Genomic DNA, 19,412 nt, shown 5'->3' with positions numbered 1-19,412 from the left:
AAAGCTGCAGCGCGCAACCGGCGCACTTTCATTATGTTCAGCTCGACCAAGTTTATTTGGCTTTTCAACATCAGTGTTTTACAGAGTTTACAAGTTTTGAATAGATTTCTTCTATAACTCTCATCCATCCATCCATTTAAAGCTCGTCTTAAAACCCATCTATTTTACTTAGCTTTCAACACCAGTGGGATTTAGTTTTAAATTGTATGTTTTTGTTTTTAAACTGTTTTTAAATTACTTTTATTATGTTGTGTTCTTAAATTGTACATCACTTTGTATCAACTGTGGTTGTTTTAAAGTGCTTTATAAATAAAGTTGGTATGGTATGGTATGGTATCCATCCATTCATCCATCCATCCATCCATCCATCCATCCATCCATCTAAATGAAAAGCAACATAACCTCAAAGTAACAACTCCAGATGAGTTGATGTTCAAATCCTAAACAAACATCTGCAGCATTTATTTACGTTTTATCCAACGCTCATTTCACCAGGAAGTCCCTTGAAATAGCAGCTCGTTTTAAGGGAGATGTGGCAAAAAGGCACACTAGTGGAACATACAAAAATAAATAAATAAGTTAAGCTGATAGATTCTCAGTCATCCAGGACAGGACAGGTGCTAGAAGGCATCTGAGCTTCTTCCCTTGTTTCTTGGAGATGTTTTGTCTTTCTTACAGCACTTAGGATTGTCCTGTCCTGGTGGACTGAACGTCTGCACCAGGGTGTCGCTGTACACACTTTGGGAAAAACACCTCAGGAAAGATCAAATCAGAAGTGAGGCAGGCTTTTGGATGCAAGAATAAGAGAAAATACTGACATAAAATGGAGGCATAATTCTAACGTTGCAAGTATAAAGTGTGTGTGTGAGAGTAGCCATTAAAAAAAACCCTACACATACCACTTTATCTGACATACCTCATTTGTTATGCTATAGAAATGCACCACAGTCTGCTTTATAAAACACCCAATGATGCCTGTATGTTCAACTCCAGCCTAAACAAAAATGCAATCTTAACATAGAAGATTAATGCGGATCATATTCTGAGCTGTGGTGCAGAGCTACATGCACTTAAACCGCAGCACTGATGTTCAAAATATGAAAGCACTGGCATGAATGAATGATATGTGCTTGTGGTAAAAATGCATTTGCAGGGTGAAAGTGGGTCAGGCTTCCTGGAAAAACCTCCCCCAGGGAGAGGTCTGTCACAGATAGGAGTAAATAGACTTTGGAGGACCACCCCCTTCACGGTCTTTATCAATTTTCCTCCCTCCAACTCTTTTTTTCCTCCATTTTTATCTTTTCTGCTTCGTTCACTCCTAAAGAACTTTCCCACTTGCTCCAAAAAAAAAAAAAAAAAAAAAAAAAAAAAACATATTCGATTTGCCCCCTTTCCCCCTTCAGGTCCCACAAGCACATACTGTACCTATAAATGCCAGATCAAATCCTCCCTTCAGAGTTGAATTATTCAGTCTACACCATTTGTTACTTTGCTTGTATGGTAAAGTCACTCAGGGGAGCTCAGTCCAACACAAATTCAGATTCACTGCTCACACATCCTGAAGGACAACCTGAAGATACACCAACTATGATAACAAAACATCCAAATCGACAGTACACACCAGCTGTGTGTATTCTTTACTTTGTGCATTTCTAGACAAGACGAGTATGTTTAAGTCCAGCTCAAACTAAAAACCTGAGGAGATTCGAAGAAGCTAAAATGGAGAAAAAAGCACATCAGTGGACTTAAGGTGCAGTAATTCTCTAAAAAAGAGAAAAGTGCAGACACTTGAGGCTTCTTTAAAGAAAAAACTGAAAACCTTTTTAGATTCTGATGAATAAACTATTTCCCTGTTTAAAGTGTTAGATTGAAGATTATTTTTGGATTTAGATTTGCAGTGAATACATGTTTTAATATTTCTTGCTGTTATAAAATACTTTGAGGCGTTTCACAAATTAAGTTTTTTTTTAAGCATCTTCTTAAAGGTCCAAGTCATTGTCTTTCCTTTTATGGCTCTGATTTTCCTTGTGCATGTTCAGTGCTATAAAAATAAACCCGCCTTACCTTTTCAGAGCTTTCTCGTAAAGTCTGCTTGAGGAAAACCACTGACTGCCGTTATGTTGTTTGAAGAGCAACGAGACTAATTAAATTAACAGGCTTTGTTAAACCGTAGTGGCTCGGATCAGGTCATTTGATTCACTTGATGGAAAATATGTAGTGTTAAACTTTTCAATTCCTATTTTTCCTTTAAAGGAAACCCACTTTTTTTTTGCCAGTTTTAAATTTCCTTCTCAAATTTGATATATATATATATTTTTTATATGAGAACATGTATTTGTGAAGTCCCTCAAATTGCATAATCCTGAAAATAAAATGTTGTTAGAGGTTTAGACAGGTGCATCTTAATAAACAAAATACCTAATGTATTGCTAAATTCATTTATATATTATCTAGATCAATTACACACTGAGTGATACATTTTCAGTGTTTATTTTGTTCAATTTTATCAGGTAAAGCTGCAGACGGGGAGAGACCCAGGTGTTTTCAGTAAAGGCTTCAGGTGTCCAATTCCCACTGCTTAGCCTCTCTGAAATATCTTAACTGCGCTAAGGAGAAAAAGAACTGAACTTTTCCTCAGTGGCCCATAATCAAACTAAAATATAACTTTCAGATAAAAGTCAAATTTGCAATTTATTTGGAAATCAAGTGGAGAGACCAATAATTCAGTTTGCTTAAAGTCCCGTGTGAAGTTTCCTCAGTCAGTTTTAAATTTAGGAGCCGTGTCCAAAGTCAGGATTAACTTTCTGCCAGGATCAGAGCTCTTCATCCTTCCCTCTGCAGAGCTACTTGATGAAGATAATGATTTTATTTTTCAGCAGGACTTGGCACCTGGCCGCGCTGCTACGAGTACCAACACCGGCTTTAATGGCTGTGGCACTGCTGTGCTAAACTGGCCTGTGGCCTTGCCTGACTCGAAACCCCACCGGGAATCTCAGAAGGAAGCAGAGAGACACCAGAGAAAAAAGTGAAAATGAGCAGAGGGCCGATATTAAAGACTGATCACCTCAATCCAGTAATTCATACAGAAAGAGCCCAGAACAAGTGTTGGTGTGCATAAGCACACAGAACACAGACTCTGATTCATCTTTTGTAATATTCAAATTTTCATTTCAATGAACTGATTTTTGGGTTTCATTATCCATAAGTCATAATTATCTGGGTTTTTTTCTGGAAAAAGAAAAAAAAAAACACTGGAAATATATTTCTCTGTGTGTAATAAATATATATTATCACTTCTTACTGAAACAAACTTGCATACTGAGATAAACCCAGGAAAACTGTTTATTCATTTTGTGTTATCTAATTCAATTCCTCATGAATACTTTTCAATGATAAACGGTCCAAAAATAAAACCACTTGTAAGCTTTCATTTTTATAAATGGATATCTTAAAACTTCAATTAAGTTAATTTGGTTTTGCCTACATGGATTTACAAGACAACTGGTCAGCAATTTCACTCGACATTGGAGTCATACTTATTCCAAGTAAAACTTGACTGATATGCTTCCAAATATTTTCTCAAATTAAGGTGATTTACTAAATTGTTGAAGTGAGAGGGTCTGGGTGCAGGACGGGATAAGTTGGAGTTTTTACCCAGCACAAAGACAGGAACATATAAAACTGACCAAGAATCCTTTTTAAAGTGAATTACCAACATTTAATCAAACTCAAGTGGTTTATTAGAGATTTAAATTGGTATAGTCTACATGAGATAAATTTAAATTAAGCATATTTTTACTGCATTCAATACTCATTTCTTATCTCTGAATTAATCAGTTCAATGGATCCATCATTAGTGTTTATTATAATCGGAAATGGGTTCAAATTTCATTGTTTCCTGCAGCATTTATTTATTGGTTTCTGCTTCATAAATTCAGAGCAGAAATAAATAGACAAACAGATTGTGCAGTTGCATAAGTCATAACTTAGAGACATCATTTAGGAGCACAACTACTACAAAATATGCATGAGCTAGAAGCAAATGTCAGTAATGACCTGATAAAAACACAATGCTTAATGTCATATTAGGAAGATAAACTGATGTATCACTTGGCCCGGCATGCTAAATGCTTGAAGTGGCAGGTATCAAAAGGTTGACAAACGCCTGTGTTCTGATTCCTGGTGGTGATGGTGAGATGAGTACCAAGATCAGACAATGAACACAATAATTTTACAACAAAACATTACTCACTCTGTTCAGATGTAGTAGCACATCACAAATATTACACTGTTCATTTTGACAGATGCATAAAAAGAGGGGGTTTAAAAGATTTGACATTATTGCTGTTTCAGAAAATCTTCAAATTAGGCCAACATATTACGCATTTATAAAGATACCAACATATGTAGCAGGAAGAAAAAAAAACATGGTGACAGCAGCTTTGGTCAGCATCAGCTATGATCTAAAATGTCAAAAATATTCTTTAAAAACATACTGCAAAGGTTTTCAATGTAATCAAGTCCCTTTTTTTGTGGTTTTGTCTCTGCAGAACGAAGCCTGGATGCAAAAGGATATCCAGGCTTTAGCTCTGCAGACGGAAGAGGGAGAATCCTGGTTCCAGCGGGAGCGAGTGAAAACTCAGGTTGCGCAGAGAGCAGAGCAGCAGACAAGATCTTAAAAGGAAGGTGTGGCTGTTCGAAAGGTTTGATTAACAGTCGCAAATTCCCTTTAAACCCAGTCTGCTGGGGGTCAGAGCTGTGTTGCTGGGGAGCGTTAACCTGGTCGACGAATATTCCTGTGCAAACTTCATCCCGAAATCAGCTTTGTAATCAAAATACAATAAACATTCCAGAAAGAAAACGCAAATAAAGAAACAAATTAGAATCAAATAGTTTTTAGAAAGTTGCTTAAATTGATCAGCAGTGTGAAGGAGAACTATTGGAAAGTCTAGAGTGGGAGAACACCTGCTAAAAATCCTCCAATTGGTGTACAAACTCTGAAAGTAACAGAAAAGCCTGAGAGCTGCACCAAAGTAAATTAAAAGCACCTGAAATGCCACAGCACAGCCGAACACACAGATCAACATCCTCCAGCTAGTGTGGAGCAGCACTTACATTCACTATGGCCTCCTTAGTCTGAGCCATGTCTGATATAACTCCATCTGTAATGATGAGCAGGACGAAGTACTGAGATCCGTCCTGCACGGCTGCTGCGTACCTGGGTCAGAGGAATGAAAAGCGGAATGTGAGCAGCACCAAAATAAAGTGGAGCTTGAATAATGTTTAAAAGAGCCATATGTGCGAGGCTATGGACTGACAGAAACCACCGAGAGCCGCAGAGAAGTAACCACTGTGTCAAATATATCAAGAAATGCAAAAAATAAATAAACATGTCACTGCACTGAGAGCGTGACACAAAAACATAACAAAAAAAGCTAAAAAAAAGTCTGTGTAGCTTCTTACATCTCGGTGGTCTTTACAGATAGTATTACAGAACCCATCAGAGAGACACCACTGCAAGGCTGTCCTAGTTTTAAATGCCCATCGCTGGCTTCCACATGAATAATTTATTAAACTGTTTATGCAATCGCAGCGGTCTTATTCTTTCAGAACATTATTGATTGCCTAACACCTATAAGACCAACTTTGATGAGCCAGAGGAGGAAAAAAAAACAAAACAAAACAAAAAGTGTCATTGCAGGTTCCAAGGACAGGTCAAAGGTGAAGCCGTCGTGCTGACCACTCCCCTCCTACCAGCTTGAGAAATTTGGCTGCGAGACGCTGACATTTTAATCGGAGAGCGTGCCCGTCGGTGGCAGCAGCGTGAGCAATGAACAGCGTTTAAAGATTAAAGAGACATTTGACCTCCTCGACTTCTCGACAGTAACTTCGGACACGTTCAGTGGACACTTTTAAGAATATCCCCACGAGGATAAACAGATTCCTTCATTCATCATTCGGCAAATGATAATATTAAAAGCATGAGCCATTTATCACCCTGTTTTATATTGTGAAACAGCTTGCGTCGTACATCAACGTTATTTAAACCTTTAACAGCACAAACTGCTTTATTCAGCCACATAAAAAAAAAAATACATGCCCTTCTGCAACAGATGTGACGGCATGTGTCTCCTCATGTACAATGAGAAGTTATTCTTCTCCTCTCTGGCTTGTTTTGATTTAACTTCTCTTTTAAATGTGAACTGTGTTTGTAAAATAGGATTTATTCCACTCAAATTTGCACATATTAGCCTTGGAGAGGCTGAAAGAAACGCAGAACTTTATGATGAATTTCATTAGCTTTGAATCAAGACTATTCAACACTGTAATGTGACGTTTTAATATGCATAAAAGCCTTCTGGGTTGCTTTTTATGCCTACATTTCGGTGCGTGGAATACAGTAACATGGCCTTTGGGGGATTTTGTTCTCGTCGGCTTCGGATTGGGTTTATTTGCCCTGCCGGTTCTGCTTTTAGAGTTGACAGTGCCCTAATATTCATAGTTGAGTTTATGATTGATTTTAAAGTCTCTTTTGTATGTTAAATGCTAAAATACACAACAGTGATTATTGTTGGAGCAAGTTGCTGAAATATTAAAACAACTTTATGTTTTGTGGTGCGATGTCTAGTTATTATTGGCTAAGCTAAGCGATAGCTACCATTATGAACTGTTTTGTTCTCAATTGCTCTCAAAAGTTAACACCACAGACAAATGTCTGTGGTGTTAACTTTTGAGAGAACGTTAAACATATTTTAATTGCTCCTCCATTGAATTACTAACTTGTTGTGGTGGAGAGGTTTGATCCTGAGGGCAGCGTTGCTCTGGGCTTCAGCCTGTGGCAAATTGGAGTCGGACCAAAAGTGATTCAATTATCTCGATTAAATGGCAGACCCACAAGAAGAGGTCAGCCTTTCCCTGGACACGGAGACCAGGGCATCCTGGTGATGGTTCCTGGGTTTGGCTTGGCTCAGCCTGAAGAAGTTACAAGAACAAACCTCCAGGTGGCCCATCACCAGCAGGGAGGAGCGCCAGGAGCGGGTGCCATACAAGATGGCTGGCAGTCGGAGACCCGCACCAAGGCATGCTGGTTCTGAATGTGTGGAGTTTTGTCATTGGATTTCTGAGCTGTCTGAGATGTCCATAAAAAGAACATTCTTGAGCACAATATTATTCACAAGTATATTTTGTGATTAATTACCCTAAAGTTTGAGCATTGATTTTGTAATTTTGACGTCAGAACTGCACTGCTTTGCCTTGATCATTAAAGCAGAGAGAAGGGCAGAGCCGTCACCACCCATTTTTTTTTTTTTTACAGATCTCTTGAGGTTTCCCCCAGAAAACTTGCCAAGCCTGGTGGTTGGGCGCTAGGGGAGTCATTCATCCAACGGCTCATCGTGTTTTTGAGTAAAAAAAATGTTTAAAGTTGACAGGAAATTCAAAAATATCACATATTACTAAAAGATTGGAAGATTGGACACCAACTATATGTCATGATCCATGTTTCTGTGTATTTATTTTTTAGAGTTTTCTGTGTTCAGTTTCTGTCCTGTGAGTTTGTCTCTGTCTTCCCCGTTGATTGTTCCCAGGTGTGTCTCGTTCCCTTGATTACCCCGTGTGTATTTAAGTCCACCTGTTGTCTTTGTCTCTTGTCGGATCCTTGTCTAAGTTTGTCAAACGGATGTCTAACGTCAATTGCTGTCTACACTCTCCAGTGGAACTGCCAAGTCCTGGTTTGTGTTCGCTCGCATGTTAGTTCTGTTAGTCAGTTGCTACCGGCATGTTAGCTGTGTGTTTGTCTCCTGCCGTGCTGCCTGTCTTGGACTGATTCCCTGAGCAAATCATCATTAAACCATCATATTCTTCATTTTACCTGGGTCTAAGCGTCATCTCCTCACCATCAACCACCACCCTTTATGACACTATAAAGTCTTAAAAAATGAAAACATTTTAAAAAGACTTAAATAAATAAGTAATTCTTAGCTTGATGGGGATACAAGTAAAGCCTGGTGGCCCTCCAGGCTTATAATACACTGGAAGAAACTGTCTGGTAAATTCAAACAAGTGGTGAGAATAATTTCAGAGCGTCTGCTAGGGCGACACGTTCAGAGCGTCTACCTCTCACACGTCCAGGAGAATTTCCTTCATGTTGTGAACCGTCATGAGGAGGAAGGACGTGTCCCTAATTGCTCTTGAACCCGGTGATGTGGACAAAGAGCTTCTTCCACAGCATTTGATAATATTCTCAGACCTGGTATTGCTTTGTCTTGTTTGTTGAATATGTCATTAAATCCAGAAATTTTAGAGGGCAGAGAAATTGCTTCAAAACTGGATTCACTCATAATTTATTTAAAGCTGTGAATCTAATTTCTTTAAGAAGGAGTCAGTACCTCAGAAAGGAGAGATAAATTGGATGATTTCTAAAAACAAAAACATTGAATTTTTTTTTATTATTTTTTTTTTAGTTTTATTAAACTACACATGGTTATAAAACCAAATTTGTGCATGTTTCACATGCAGTTATGACAGGTTTCTTTATGGCATTACTATTAAAAACAAATATTTCAATTAAAATCTGACCACCTTTAACAAACCTCCTGTGCTTTCTATTTATTGAGAAACAACTAGGTTTTCATATACAGCCAGAAAATTAATTTGTTGAACTCTGACCCCGGACATTTCAGTCACAATGTTAAATTAAAGCCATTTTTCCCCACTTATTGTAAAAAACTCCTTTATTAAATAAACAGTTTAAGTCACCAGCATTTCTAGAAGGGCAACACGACATGAAATAATTTCCCTGCAGTTCACGTGATCCTTCCTCCCACTTTCATATCTACATTATGTCTAAAAATAAAACGGTGGGCCCTCTAATATGTCGGGCCTCGTCTGATTTCCATTTCCTTTCATCTCTGCCTTACAGCTGACTGTTTCTCCATCATTAGCTCCTCTCTGCTCTGAGAGAAAACCTCCACTTGCAGACTTAATACCTCTAGCAGCGCAGTTGCCACATTCACAGACTGGCTTCCAAGGAAAAACTAACTGTGCTCGGATTTATTCGCAGCGGGAGACGTTTGCGTTTGCACCTTGCGACGTGATTGACAACAGGAGCGAAGTTGGTGGGTCCATACAGCTGAACCGTCTTAAGGCTTTGATGGTAAGCTTCAAGAATCCCCTCCATACCATTACAGTACGGGTTCTCAACGTTGCCATTCTGAAAGGAACAAAACAAGTCGGTTACTGCAAGAACAACATGGATATGATTTCCCAAACTAATCAAAACTCCGTGCAAAACTGATAGATGTTGAGCCAAATACGTTGTCAATTTGCCAGCTGTTCTGTCAAGGCCTCCAAAGCTTGTTAGAGTACAAAAAGATTCAGGAAGACCAAGCAACACAGCAAACAGGTCAGGTATGAAGTTGTGGGGATATTTTGAAGCAGGTTTTGATTCTAAGTCAGTATTATAAGCTTTGAATCTCAGAGAATTATGGGTATAAAAACAATTCACCAAAAGTTCAAATCAGTAAAGACATTGATTCCCATTTAAGATGAAGGGCGAAACAAGAAAACTGGAGGAGCTGCAGTGATCTCCAGCTCAGGTGGAGAAGTCTTTAAGCAGGACAGCTGATTGTCATTCTCTAAAATATGGCTTTTATAAACGATATGAGGGAAGACATTCTTAGAGAGCCTTATTTACAGTTTTCTGCAGCAACAAATTTGTAGAAGATGTTGATCTGCCTGACCTTTTCTTGCTTACATAACAAAATGCTATGTTTAGCTGAAAACTAATATTTCACATCAACATACTATTCCCAGCATGAAGCACGGTGGTTGTGGCATTATGCTGCAGGGATGCTTTTCTTCAGTAAACCCAGGAAAGCTGGTTGTTTGGAACATTATTAGAACCAAATACAAATCAGTCTTGGAAGAAAATAGGCAAGTAAGTAGAAACTGGAGTGTAGCTTGAACTCCCAGTAAGAAAAACAACTCAAAAGTACATCTACAAATGAAAGGTTGTGTTGACTGAAATATGGGATGTGAATAAATTACATTTAAGTTTGTGGTTGTCACTTGCAAAAATGTAAAAACATTGAATTCATTGAGATATAAGTGCCAAACAGTACAAAAATGAAAGTTAGATTCAGTTGAAGCATTTTAGACAGCAATAACAATTTGATGATTTAATGAGATGCTCACAATCTGTCATCATTTTTCTAGACAGACATTTTCTAGTCTCCCCAAATACATTTTGGCCGCCCACTTAGACATTGAGACAACCAACTTCAATTTCGTCCTTGCTGCTCGCTCAGTGTCACCGTCTCGCTGTAATGTAAATTTTCTCCACAGCCTAAAGGTCCTGAGTTCTCTAGAGCACTTCATTAAGAGTGAGCTCTGTACTCTCCTGCCAGCTTTCCCTGCAGACTCTGACCAGTAACACTATCCCCCGGTTACAAGGATGTTATCGATCTTTCTCCTGGCTCACTCCTCGGCAACTACGCCCTACTGAGAACGAGAAAAACAAGGAAGAGCTGAGGGTCGGTGTTTAAACTGGATGAGCATTATGTGTTACCTAAAGGTTAAACTGCAGAGTAGAGCAGCAAATCTGCCAACCAGTGCTTCAGACTGTCCTCTGTTTTCTTATTCTCCCTTTATCTTCCATCTCATTGAATGATGACTCCCCTGCTCCCGTAAAGCTGTCAGAGGGCTGAGTGACATTTTTGGGGAGAATTTAAAAAAAAAAGAAGAAGATATCACAAGAGATTCTTTTGTCAAACCTCGCTTCAAATGCTATCTTCCTTGACCGCGGGGCAAATTTCAAAACCCCGACACTGTGACAAATGTTCCACAAAGGGATGTAACTTTACTTTTACGCCCACTTGTGTGAATACAGCATGAAGAGAAATGAGGCTTCAATTATATGGTGAGATGAATCTTAATTTGCAAATTTTAATGGCGGCATGGAGTGATGCAGACATTACCCTGTAGACACACTCCTCATTAGGCTGCACCGTGCAGCCGCCGAGTGCATTAGCTGGCTGAGAGAAGCTAAATTGATTTAAGAATCCTTCAGCCCTACAGAACCTAATTTACACTACAAAGGGATGGAAACTCCTTCTGGGTCATGTTTGCCATGTGCAAGTAGTCGCATTCATGTCAATAAACATGCATGCACGCGTATCCACACATGCTAAACGAGACGCATGATCTCAGCTGAAATACGGGGATCAAAATTACTTTCGCACTGATCCACGTCAAGTCCAGGTGAAACTGTCCAAAATCATCCCACTGTTTACTCACCAGTGGAAACTCATGAGACACCCTCCCGTCAGGCGGGAGCTTAGCACCAAATCCAAGTGCAGGGAACATCTTATCGCTGTCATAGTCCTGAATGATCTCTCCCACAGCCTTCAGAGCCATGGCATAGGCATTCATCTGATAAGGGTTCATGTAGTGTAGCGAAGTGGACTGCGATGGATTTCCTTTGGACACAGGAAAAGTCTTAGTCAGTGATGCACATCAGGAGGCAGAGAGCAAACTGACAGCTGCAAGAGGGGAAGGGGATGATTTGAATAAAATGCAGCAATGAAACCACCTGGTTTATTTTTGTGGATAAAAAACAAAGCTACAGCAGGCTCTTGTGTGGCAGAAATAAACATAAAAGCTATGGGTGTAGCCTTCTGTAACTTTCTGAGTTATTAAGGGAAAGTGTGCTAATGTTAACCGTGTGCAAAATCACATGAGTTTATTTTGAGAAATAAAGAATCCCCAGCTTAGTCACAAGCTATTTGCATAGAAACTATAAGTAAATACATGACAACCAAGAATGATGATACGTCAAGTGTCTGTCGAATGCAGGAATTATTTCTAAGTGACATTATTTTCACAAAAATCTTAACATCAGTGGAAAAGAAACTTTGGCAGACAGGGCTTCATTATGAGGCACTCCAGAAACATTGATTGTACCCAGGTGTGCGCTTGAAATATTCACAACAAAAAACCCTAAAAACTCATAATTATGAAACTCTGATGGGATTTCAGAGGCAGCAATAAAAGCGTGTGCATCTGCAATTTTGTTTAATAGCAGGAGTGTTAAGTGAAGGAGAGAGTGAGGACTGTGATGGATGTCAATATGAAATTCATGTTTCGTGTTTTTATATAAAATGCCTTTAAAAAAGAAACAATTCACAAACTTTGTTTTTTATGTTACAACCACAAACTTCAGTTAAGATTATTTTTTTTATCACTGATCAACACAAAGCTTATGACTGTGAAAGAAAATGATATTTAATGTTTTAGTATTACCTTTTAGAGGCCTGACACTGTGACTTTGATTAGGACAACGACACTCGCCATGCAGTCAGAGTTACCAGTTTAAAGCTGCTTTTGAACTATAATAAATTCAACACTGACCAACATATTTGATATGTGTTGATGATTTTGATGATGGCAATCATCAAGTGTAATGTTTAGTCTCAGTTATTGACTCAGTCTTTTATGGCTTTGTTTTTATGATGTAAACCACTTTGAACTGCCTTGTTGCTGAACTGTGCAAGATAAATAAACTCGACTGATTGATTGATTGATTGATTGAAAGATTTAAGGTAAAAAAAAGTGTAAAAAAGTGTTTGAGTGACCTTGTCAAAGACTATCCTCAAATCCATTTCACAAGACAAGCCATGATTTGGAAATGATTTTTTTTAAAGAGGCTCTTGTTTGAATTTGACTGAGTTTGGGCTATTTTGCAAGGACAACGATCAACCACAGTCTCTAGACGTCCAAAACAAGTATGGACACCCAACAATAAAAACATGGATAATTTCTCTTCCACTACAGAATCATGCACAACTTTGTCAGCCATTATAATATAATGCAAATGTAAAAGTTCAATAGACATGCAGCAGAATATGTAGATTTGCTTCGTCTCTGTTCAGTTTGCTCAGAATCAGAATTAAATGCATTAGATCTTGTTTCGCACTTGTAATAAATGCGACTGAACAATACAAAGAGTGAAGATCAGAAGCAGAAAGAAAACCCCAGCGGTATGACACGCATCTGATGGTATACAAAAGCCGAGCAGCGCAATTGCAGTCAAAACACTCACCGTTTGATGCAGTGAAATCAATGGCCACTGTGAAGTGAATCTGAGTTCTGAAACACAAACAAGAACAAATGTTAGCCAAACGAGAGGCAGGAAAACCCAACGCTGCAGTCTAATGAGGCTCGCCCAGGTTTCAGGGAGCGCCGCGTTGCTTCTCTCTTCTTAGAAGAGGTGTGACAAAAGTAACATGTTTATAATTCACTTTTATTATCTACTGCCACAGCTGCATGCTCCCTGCCACGACCAATTATATTAACGCAGGATCTTGTCAAGCATAGAAAAGGGGATGTATAGCATGCATCACGGTCATAATTGATGATTTAAAATGCTGCCTTTATTAGAGCACACAAAGTGTCTGCTATTTCAAATGCCAAACATTTGAAATAGCCACTCACTGCCAGTCGTTAAAGTAGATCTCTTTTTTGCAAAGTGTTTATGCAGCTCAGTCCTTCTTTACGGTGAAGCTAAAGAAACAATGTGTGGAAAAACTGATCATGGTTCATTAATTCCACCTGCAGTTTCCATAAATACACACGAATGGCTGCATTTTTGTTAAATCAGATAAGGACACAGTTAGGTCTTTGGATATCAGAGCTACGGACAAATAATCCCAAAGACTCGAAACCCACCACTGAAAAATACCAGTGGAAACATCCAGAAAGCTGGAAAAACTGTTACAGTTTTCACCTTTGATTATTGAGACGACTTACTCAATGACATATGGCATGACATTTTTAATTTACATTTAAAACACGGCTTTTTTCAATCCTCATTTTGCATTGTTGTATCATTAGACAGATCCCCATCTTATTTCAGTTTAGAAACAAACTAATGTACATGAGGCCCAAGGGATTAAACCCTCGATTATTGATATGCTTCTGTATCAATGTAGTGGATTATTTTCTAAGATAAAAACAATGAAAAGACGAATCAATATGATGAAAGTAATAAAACTGAAAAACAAGCTTTCGTTCACAAAGTACCCTGAATATTTTTGCTATTTGTTGTTGCTGTGGCGGCAGACAAAACCTCGAACAGAAACTAAACATTCCTCCTCGTTCTAAACTAAACATGTTGCGAGAGAAACAAAGGACAGAGAGGAGGGAAGCCTGGATCAAAGTGTGTGCCCTTTCTTTGTGATTAACACTGATTGCCTCCTTTTGATTCCACCTCCATTCAGATATTCACACATGCAGAATCAGAGATAATAGCGGCTTCCTCCTGCCGAGACTGACCTCAGTTCATTAATCAGCATTGATTTGGACCATTCAGCAGACCAAGAGGGAACTTTTAGGTTTGCATGCGGCGTCAATGTAAAACTCTGCTGATTTCTGCTGTTGCTTGTAAATGTTAGGATAAGAAAATCGAATCAGTGTGCCTGAGCTAAAGTCACAAAATTTTACACGGTATGAAATTAGCTTTTTGGTCATGTTATTTCACATAAAAAAAAAAACATTTAGTAGGAATTTATATTTGGAACAGAAATTCAATGAGGCGTGGAAAATTGTACTTCTTGTTATTAATATCAATATTGCCCATTATAATATTGTAATATTGTATACTATTGTAATATTGACATAATATTGTCAGGGCAACAACAGAAAATATGTGATGTTTTATATTTGTGTGTGTTCAAAGGCTTTATTAATATAATTTCCTCATTTCTGTCTTCTTTTTTTTAAATCTAAGACTAAATTATTGATCAAGGTTCTATAAGTCTGGCTGAATATCTAGGACACGTCAGACATCGTCTCACTGACTGGTAAATTTGAAAGGGAACATCCAAAGATGCTTGTATAGTGCATGTCTTTATTCGTCTGACTGATTTAACGTGTGAGGCTAAGTGGGGATTTGTTTAAGAGCTGAGCAAATCACTTTCAAACTAACAAATCGATATGGAATAATGTTGACTGATGTGCCAGCGTTGTCTGTTTTCAGCAGGTCCATTAGCAAACAACAAGGGACTTCAAGGGGCTTCAATCCTAGTTTCATTCAAATCTGGGATTGTTGAAAGAAGGTAATTCTTCATTTATCAAGGATGCATTATTCAAAGGACAAATTCACCTGTCACTGTCATTTCTTCTTATCGGCCAGGAGATAATGCATCAGACGTCAGGTTTTCAAATGTCTCGTACAATTTCATGGCAAATTGTCCCCAGATAAAATTACAGCTCTCAAACTAGCCTTAGCACCACATTAAATGACTGGTTACAGCATCCAAAGATAGCCTGCAAATGGAAAAATTCACTCCAATTAGACAAACATGAAAATGGCCAAAATGTGACTTTAAAAAAATAAAAAAATAAAAAGATTTTGGCAGCTTGTTTGTTATGAAAGGCTGTGCTAAACTTATAAAAAAAATCACTATACAACAGTTTGCCTTTGGGTTATTGGTATAATTTACTAATGAAGTTTAACTATATGAGAAACACACAGTTTTAAAACAAGAAGAATACAAAAGTTCTTACAACATGAGTTGATTCAGAGACATTGGATGTATAAAATAGGACAAAATGTATTAAAAATATATGACTGTCATGGTTCATTTAAAAATGTCACGACTAGATGCAACACCAACGAGTCTTCTGTGTCTGCTTGTGGTACGGAAAGTATTCAGATCCCTTTAAATTTTAACTCTTTGTTTCATTGCTGCATTTGCTAAAACCAAAAAAGTTCATATTATTTCTCATGAATGTACGCTTAACATCCCATCTCGACAGAAAAAAACCCAGAAATGTAGACATTTTTACAAATTTATTAAAAAAGAAAGACTGCAATATCACATGGTCATAAGTATTCAGACTCAAATCTAAGTTCTTCCAAACAAAACTATGGTGGCTTATCACTATTTGGAACTAGAAAATGACTAAAGGTTCAAAATGATTGTAAACATTTCTTTCTACAAGACAGTTTCTGGTTCACTGGGCAAAAAAACTGAGAGCAGCTGTCTCATGCATAGATTCAAAGAGAAATATTCTGCCTCTGCTTCCACATTAACTCACATGTGAGCTGAGCTGCAGTGGCCCCCATGTCAGAACAAAAAACAGGTGGCACATAAAACCAAAGAGGTCTGCAAACATTGCTTTTTTTCCCCCCACAAAGCAATGTGACACATGCATTACATGACCTCATGGAAGAATGCAAGAAATGCTGCAGCTATGAAGTCCAGCTATATTTTCAATGCATATCTATTAGAGGTTGTAAATGACGATGAAGAAAACCAATTATATGATCCCCTGAAAGAGTCATGGGGTAAACGGACCATAAAACGAACTCAAGTCAAACAACAGAATAAAAACTGAAAATAAACAGCATCACTTTATTCAGTTTTAGAAGGATCAGGGTAGTTTGAAAGGAAGCTATTGGACCTTCATACAAACCGAACACAAGAGTGTTTTAACCCGCCTGATCAAACTACAGATTTCATTTTGAGGGAATATAAATCTTTCATTAGCCTTGTTGAAACAGAGCGCTATCCATCTTTTGGACTTTAATTATTTCTATTAGGCTGAATCTCAGCACCAATTGAAGGTTAATGAAAAATATTGAAATAAGATCTCTTTTTAAAACCTCCTGTTTTGTAAACGTGCTCAGGGTGCAGAGGTGTGTCTCTGAAAAAAGAAATTGCTTTTTCCCTCCAAAAAGAAATAATCTGAAAGGCATTGTGTTGGTTATCACCTGGTGGAGATGGAGCAGTGGAGCAAAAATCCCACAAAAGAGGAGAAATCAATAGTAGAGATCTAAAATATCAAAGTTAGCTCTGACATCAGTTTTCTACAACACGCTGCTCAGCCCCGTTTTCAGATCTCTAATTTTTTATAAGGTAGGGATAAGTAATAACTTGTTTCACTATTTTATCACTTGCAGGATGTGAAGAATAGATGGATTTTTCATTCATAACTCAAGCAAAGACCCCATAAAAGCTAAACCCTATATCATAAAGTCACATATGAAATACTGTTTTAAGCAAAACCCTGAAACTGCAAACATTTTGGTTCTGCACATTCAAATAGACAGAATTTTGACAAAACAAAATTTTGAATAAAATGGTAAAATTTCTTTAAAACAAAAAAAAATATTTGCTTCTTAGTATATAAAGAAAAAAAATAGGTTTTTGTTATCCAAAAACATAAAAATATCTAGTTTCTGATATTTTTCTACACATTTTCTAATTCAGGCAGCCGCCTTTCACAATCAAGGAACCAAACTTGTTTCTTGTCTGTATAAAGTTTACATGGTCGATTAAATTAAATTTCCACCAGATCATTCTTATCTAATTTATCAGTTTGTCTTCTAACCTGCAGACAATATATAAAATGCAATATGTCTTATTTCCCCTTTTTTACTTTGTCAAAAAGTAAAAAAGAGGAAATAATTTCACATTAATAAAGGCTATGCATACAGTCAAAACAAGCCAGTCAAAACAGAAGATACAGTGATTTTGATAAAGTAGAAAAGAAAAGCTCTTTCCTACAATGGCTTAGCAATCCATGCTGCAATCTCCTCTAATTTTTGTAACGATGGTTCATCTGCAATCCACTTGATTCCTGCACCAAATTGATGTTTCTAGTTGCACTAAATAGACACACAGCTAAACAAACTCATCAGGTCCAGCAGATGTGAGCAATGTGGAGCTACTGTACGCATCAGATCTCAGTTTCCCTCTAATCAGCTGCAACCACAGCAGATGCAGAAATAACCAAAAGGCAGAAACTTGTTTTTGTTAATTAACAGAGAAACGTTACGATCAACATCTTACCAGAGGAATTATTTTATGTTACAATTTGAAAGGGTTTGTTATCCACCAGACAAAGTAATGTTTCGTTGCGCCGCCAGCCGCCATTTACCCTTAAACGAGTTAAAGCACGACTACGTCATCAGCATTTACCTGTGGACTCGAGAAGAGCAGGTGGGGATTTGGGTGTAGGACTTTTGATTTACGCCGTGGTTAAGAGTTAATGTTGCATTAAATCTTCAGGAGATCTGCTCCAATTTATCATACTCCAATTATTGCAGAGTGCTCACCCGGATAACAACCAGGATACAGCTACATTGTTTAATGCTCTGCTCTCTGCTTCCAAAGACAAAACCAGAGAGACAAAAAAAGATTAAGTCTCTTGTAAATCGCAGCCATTTTAACCTATAATAAACAGAGAAGAAACACTGACCCATCCCTGCAGCAGTCACGTTGTTGACGGTATCTTTCAGAGAGCTTTTATCTCTGGGATCCCCTTTTGAAAAGCTTACGGCACAATGACAGACTGTTGAGGGTTTTATCAAAGCAAACACTGGAGATACTGTAGCAACCATACACAAACAGGAGAGACTGTCTGCAAATGCACAAAGGAACTGGGGAGATTTAAATATATTTAAATCCCTGCAACAAAATAATGAAGGATTCTTGCTGTACCGCCTCAGCTAAGACTGCATTCCTTATCTGGGTAAAGCTAATTAATGGAAAAGCATGAGAGAGGTAAATTTTGCTTGTTTGTTTTAATCATTAAATATTAAACATCTTGCTCTACAGAATGCAATTAGGGTTAGAGTTAGGGGTCATATAATCCTTAATCCCTAATAATCTCCTAATCACATCAGATTGGCTGCCCATAAGAGCTAGAAGGAGATTTTTCCTACAGAGTTTGCATTCTGAGGATACTTTTAAAAGCCTCCTAATGTAATTTTTATTCAAAGATATACATGATATACATGTTTATTGTAAATTTCTGTGTATTTTGTTGGATTTACCCTTCTTGTTAAGCACTTTGTGACCACTGTCTGTGAAAATGTACTACAAAAATAAACTTTTACTTACTTACTTGATTCAATTTACTTTGCTTATTTAATCACCGTTCAACATACATGTCATCTCAAAGAATATCAAATACACCAATTCAAAGTCTAAATGAAGGGATTTAAAGAGACAATAGCTGCAATCCCGTAAACAGACCCAAAATGTAGGTTACTGTAGATATGCACAAATGCTAATTCTGGTGTTTGAGAACATGAATATTAAAGCAAATGAATAATCAAAAATAGTAAATTAAGCATTAAATTCTTTTTATAGATCTTTGTTTAAACTTATCGTATCTGAGAGTGTGTTTGTGACAGTGAGGTTTACTATATGTGGGGGTATGCAGTGTTTGTGTCTACTTGAGTTTGCTGGAGAGAAACCAATATGGATCTGGGACACTCAGCCAATAGCAGCAAAGCAGCAGAAAACTAAAAATCAGGGCAGCTGCTGATCCACCGAGGAACATTTCCATATGTGATGTGTTTTTAATTAAGCTCTTAGGTTATAAGAGCGCATATATATATA

General features: G+C 37.7%; 1 protein-coding gene across 2 annotated transcripts in view; it reads right to left on the bottom strand.

Moving 5' to 3' along the window:
- The window catches only part of LOC103129672 (copine-5-like), an 86,171-nt gene that overhangs the window by 5,901 nt on the left and 60,858 nt on the right, over positions 1 to 19,412 (bottom strand). For both annotated transcript variants that reach the window (XM_007540844.2, XM_007540845.2), the window contains 4 exons: positions 13,100 to 13,146; positions 11,296 to 11,477; positions 9,084 to 9,211; positions 5,116 to 5,218 (listed from right to left, as the gene is read on the bottom strand). In XM_007540844.2, the coding sequence (XP_007540906.1) occupies positions 5,116 to 5,218; positions 9,084 to 9,211; positions 11,296 to 11,477; positions 13,100 to 13,146 (460 nt within the window). The remainder of the gene's footprint in view (positions 1 to 5,115; positions 5,219 to 9,083; positions 9,212 to 11,295; positions 11,478 to 13,099; positions 13,147 to 19,412) is intronic.

This window comes from Poecilia formosa, unplaced genomic scaffold, assembly GCF_000485575.1.
Source record: "Poecilia formosa unplaced genomic scaffold, Poecilia_formosa-5.1.2 Scaffold566, whole genome shotgun sequence".
Lineage (NCBI taxonomy): Eukaryota > Metazoa > Chordata > Actinopteri > Cyprinodontiformes > Poeciliidae > Poecilia > Poecilia formosa.
This window is presented reverse-complemented; position numbering and strand designations above follow the sequence as displayed.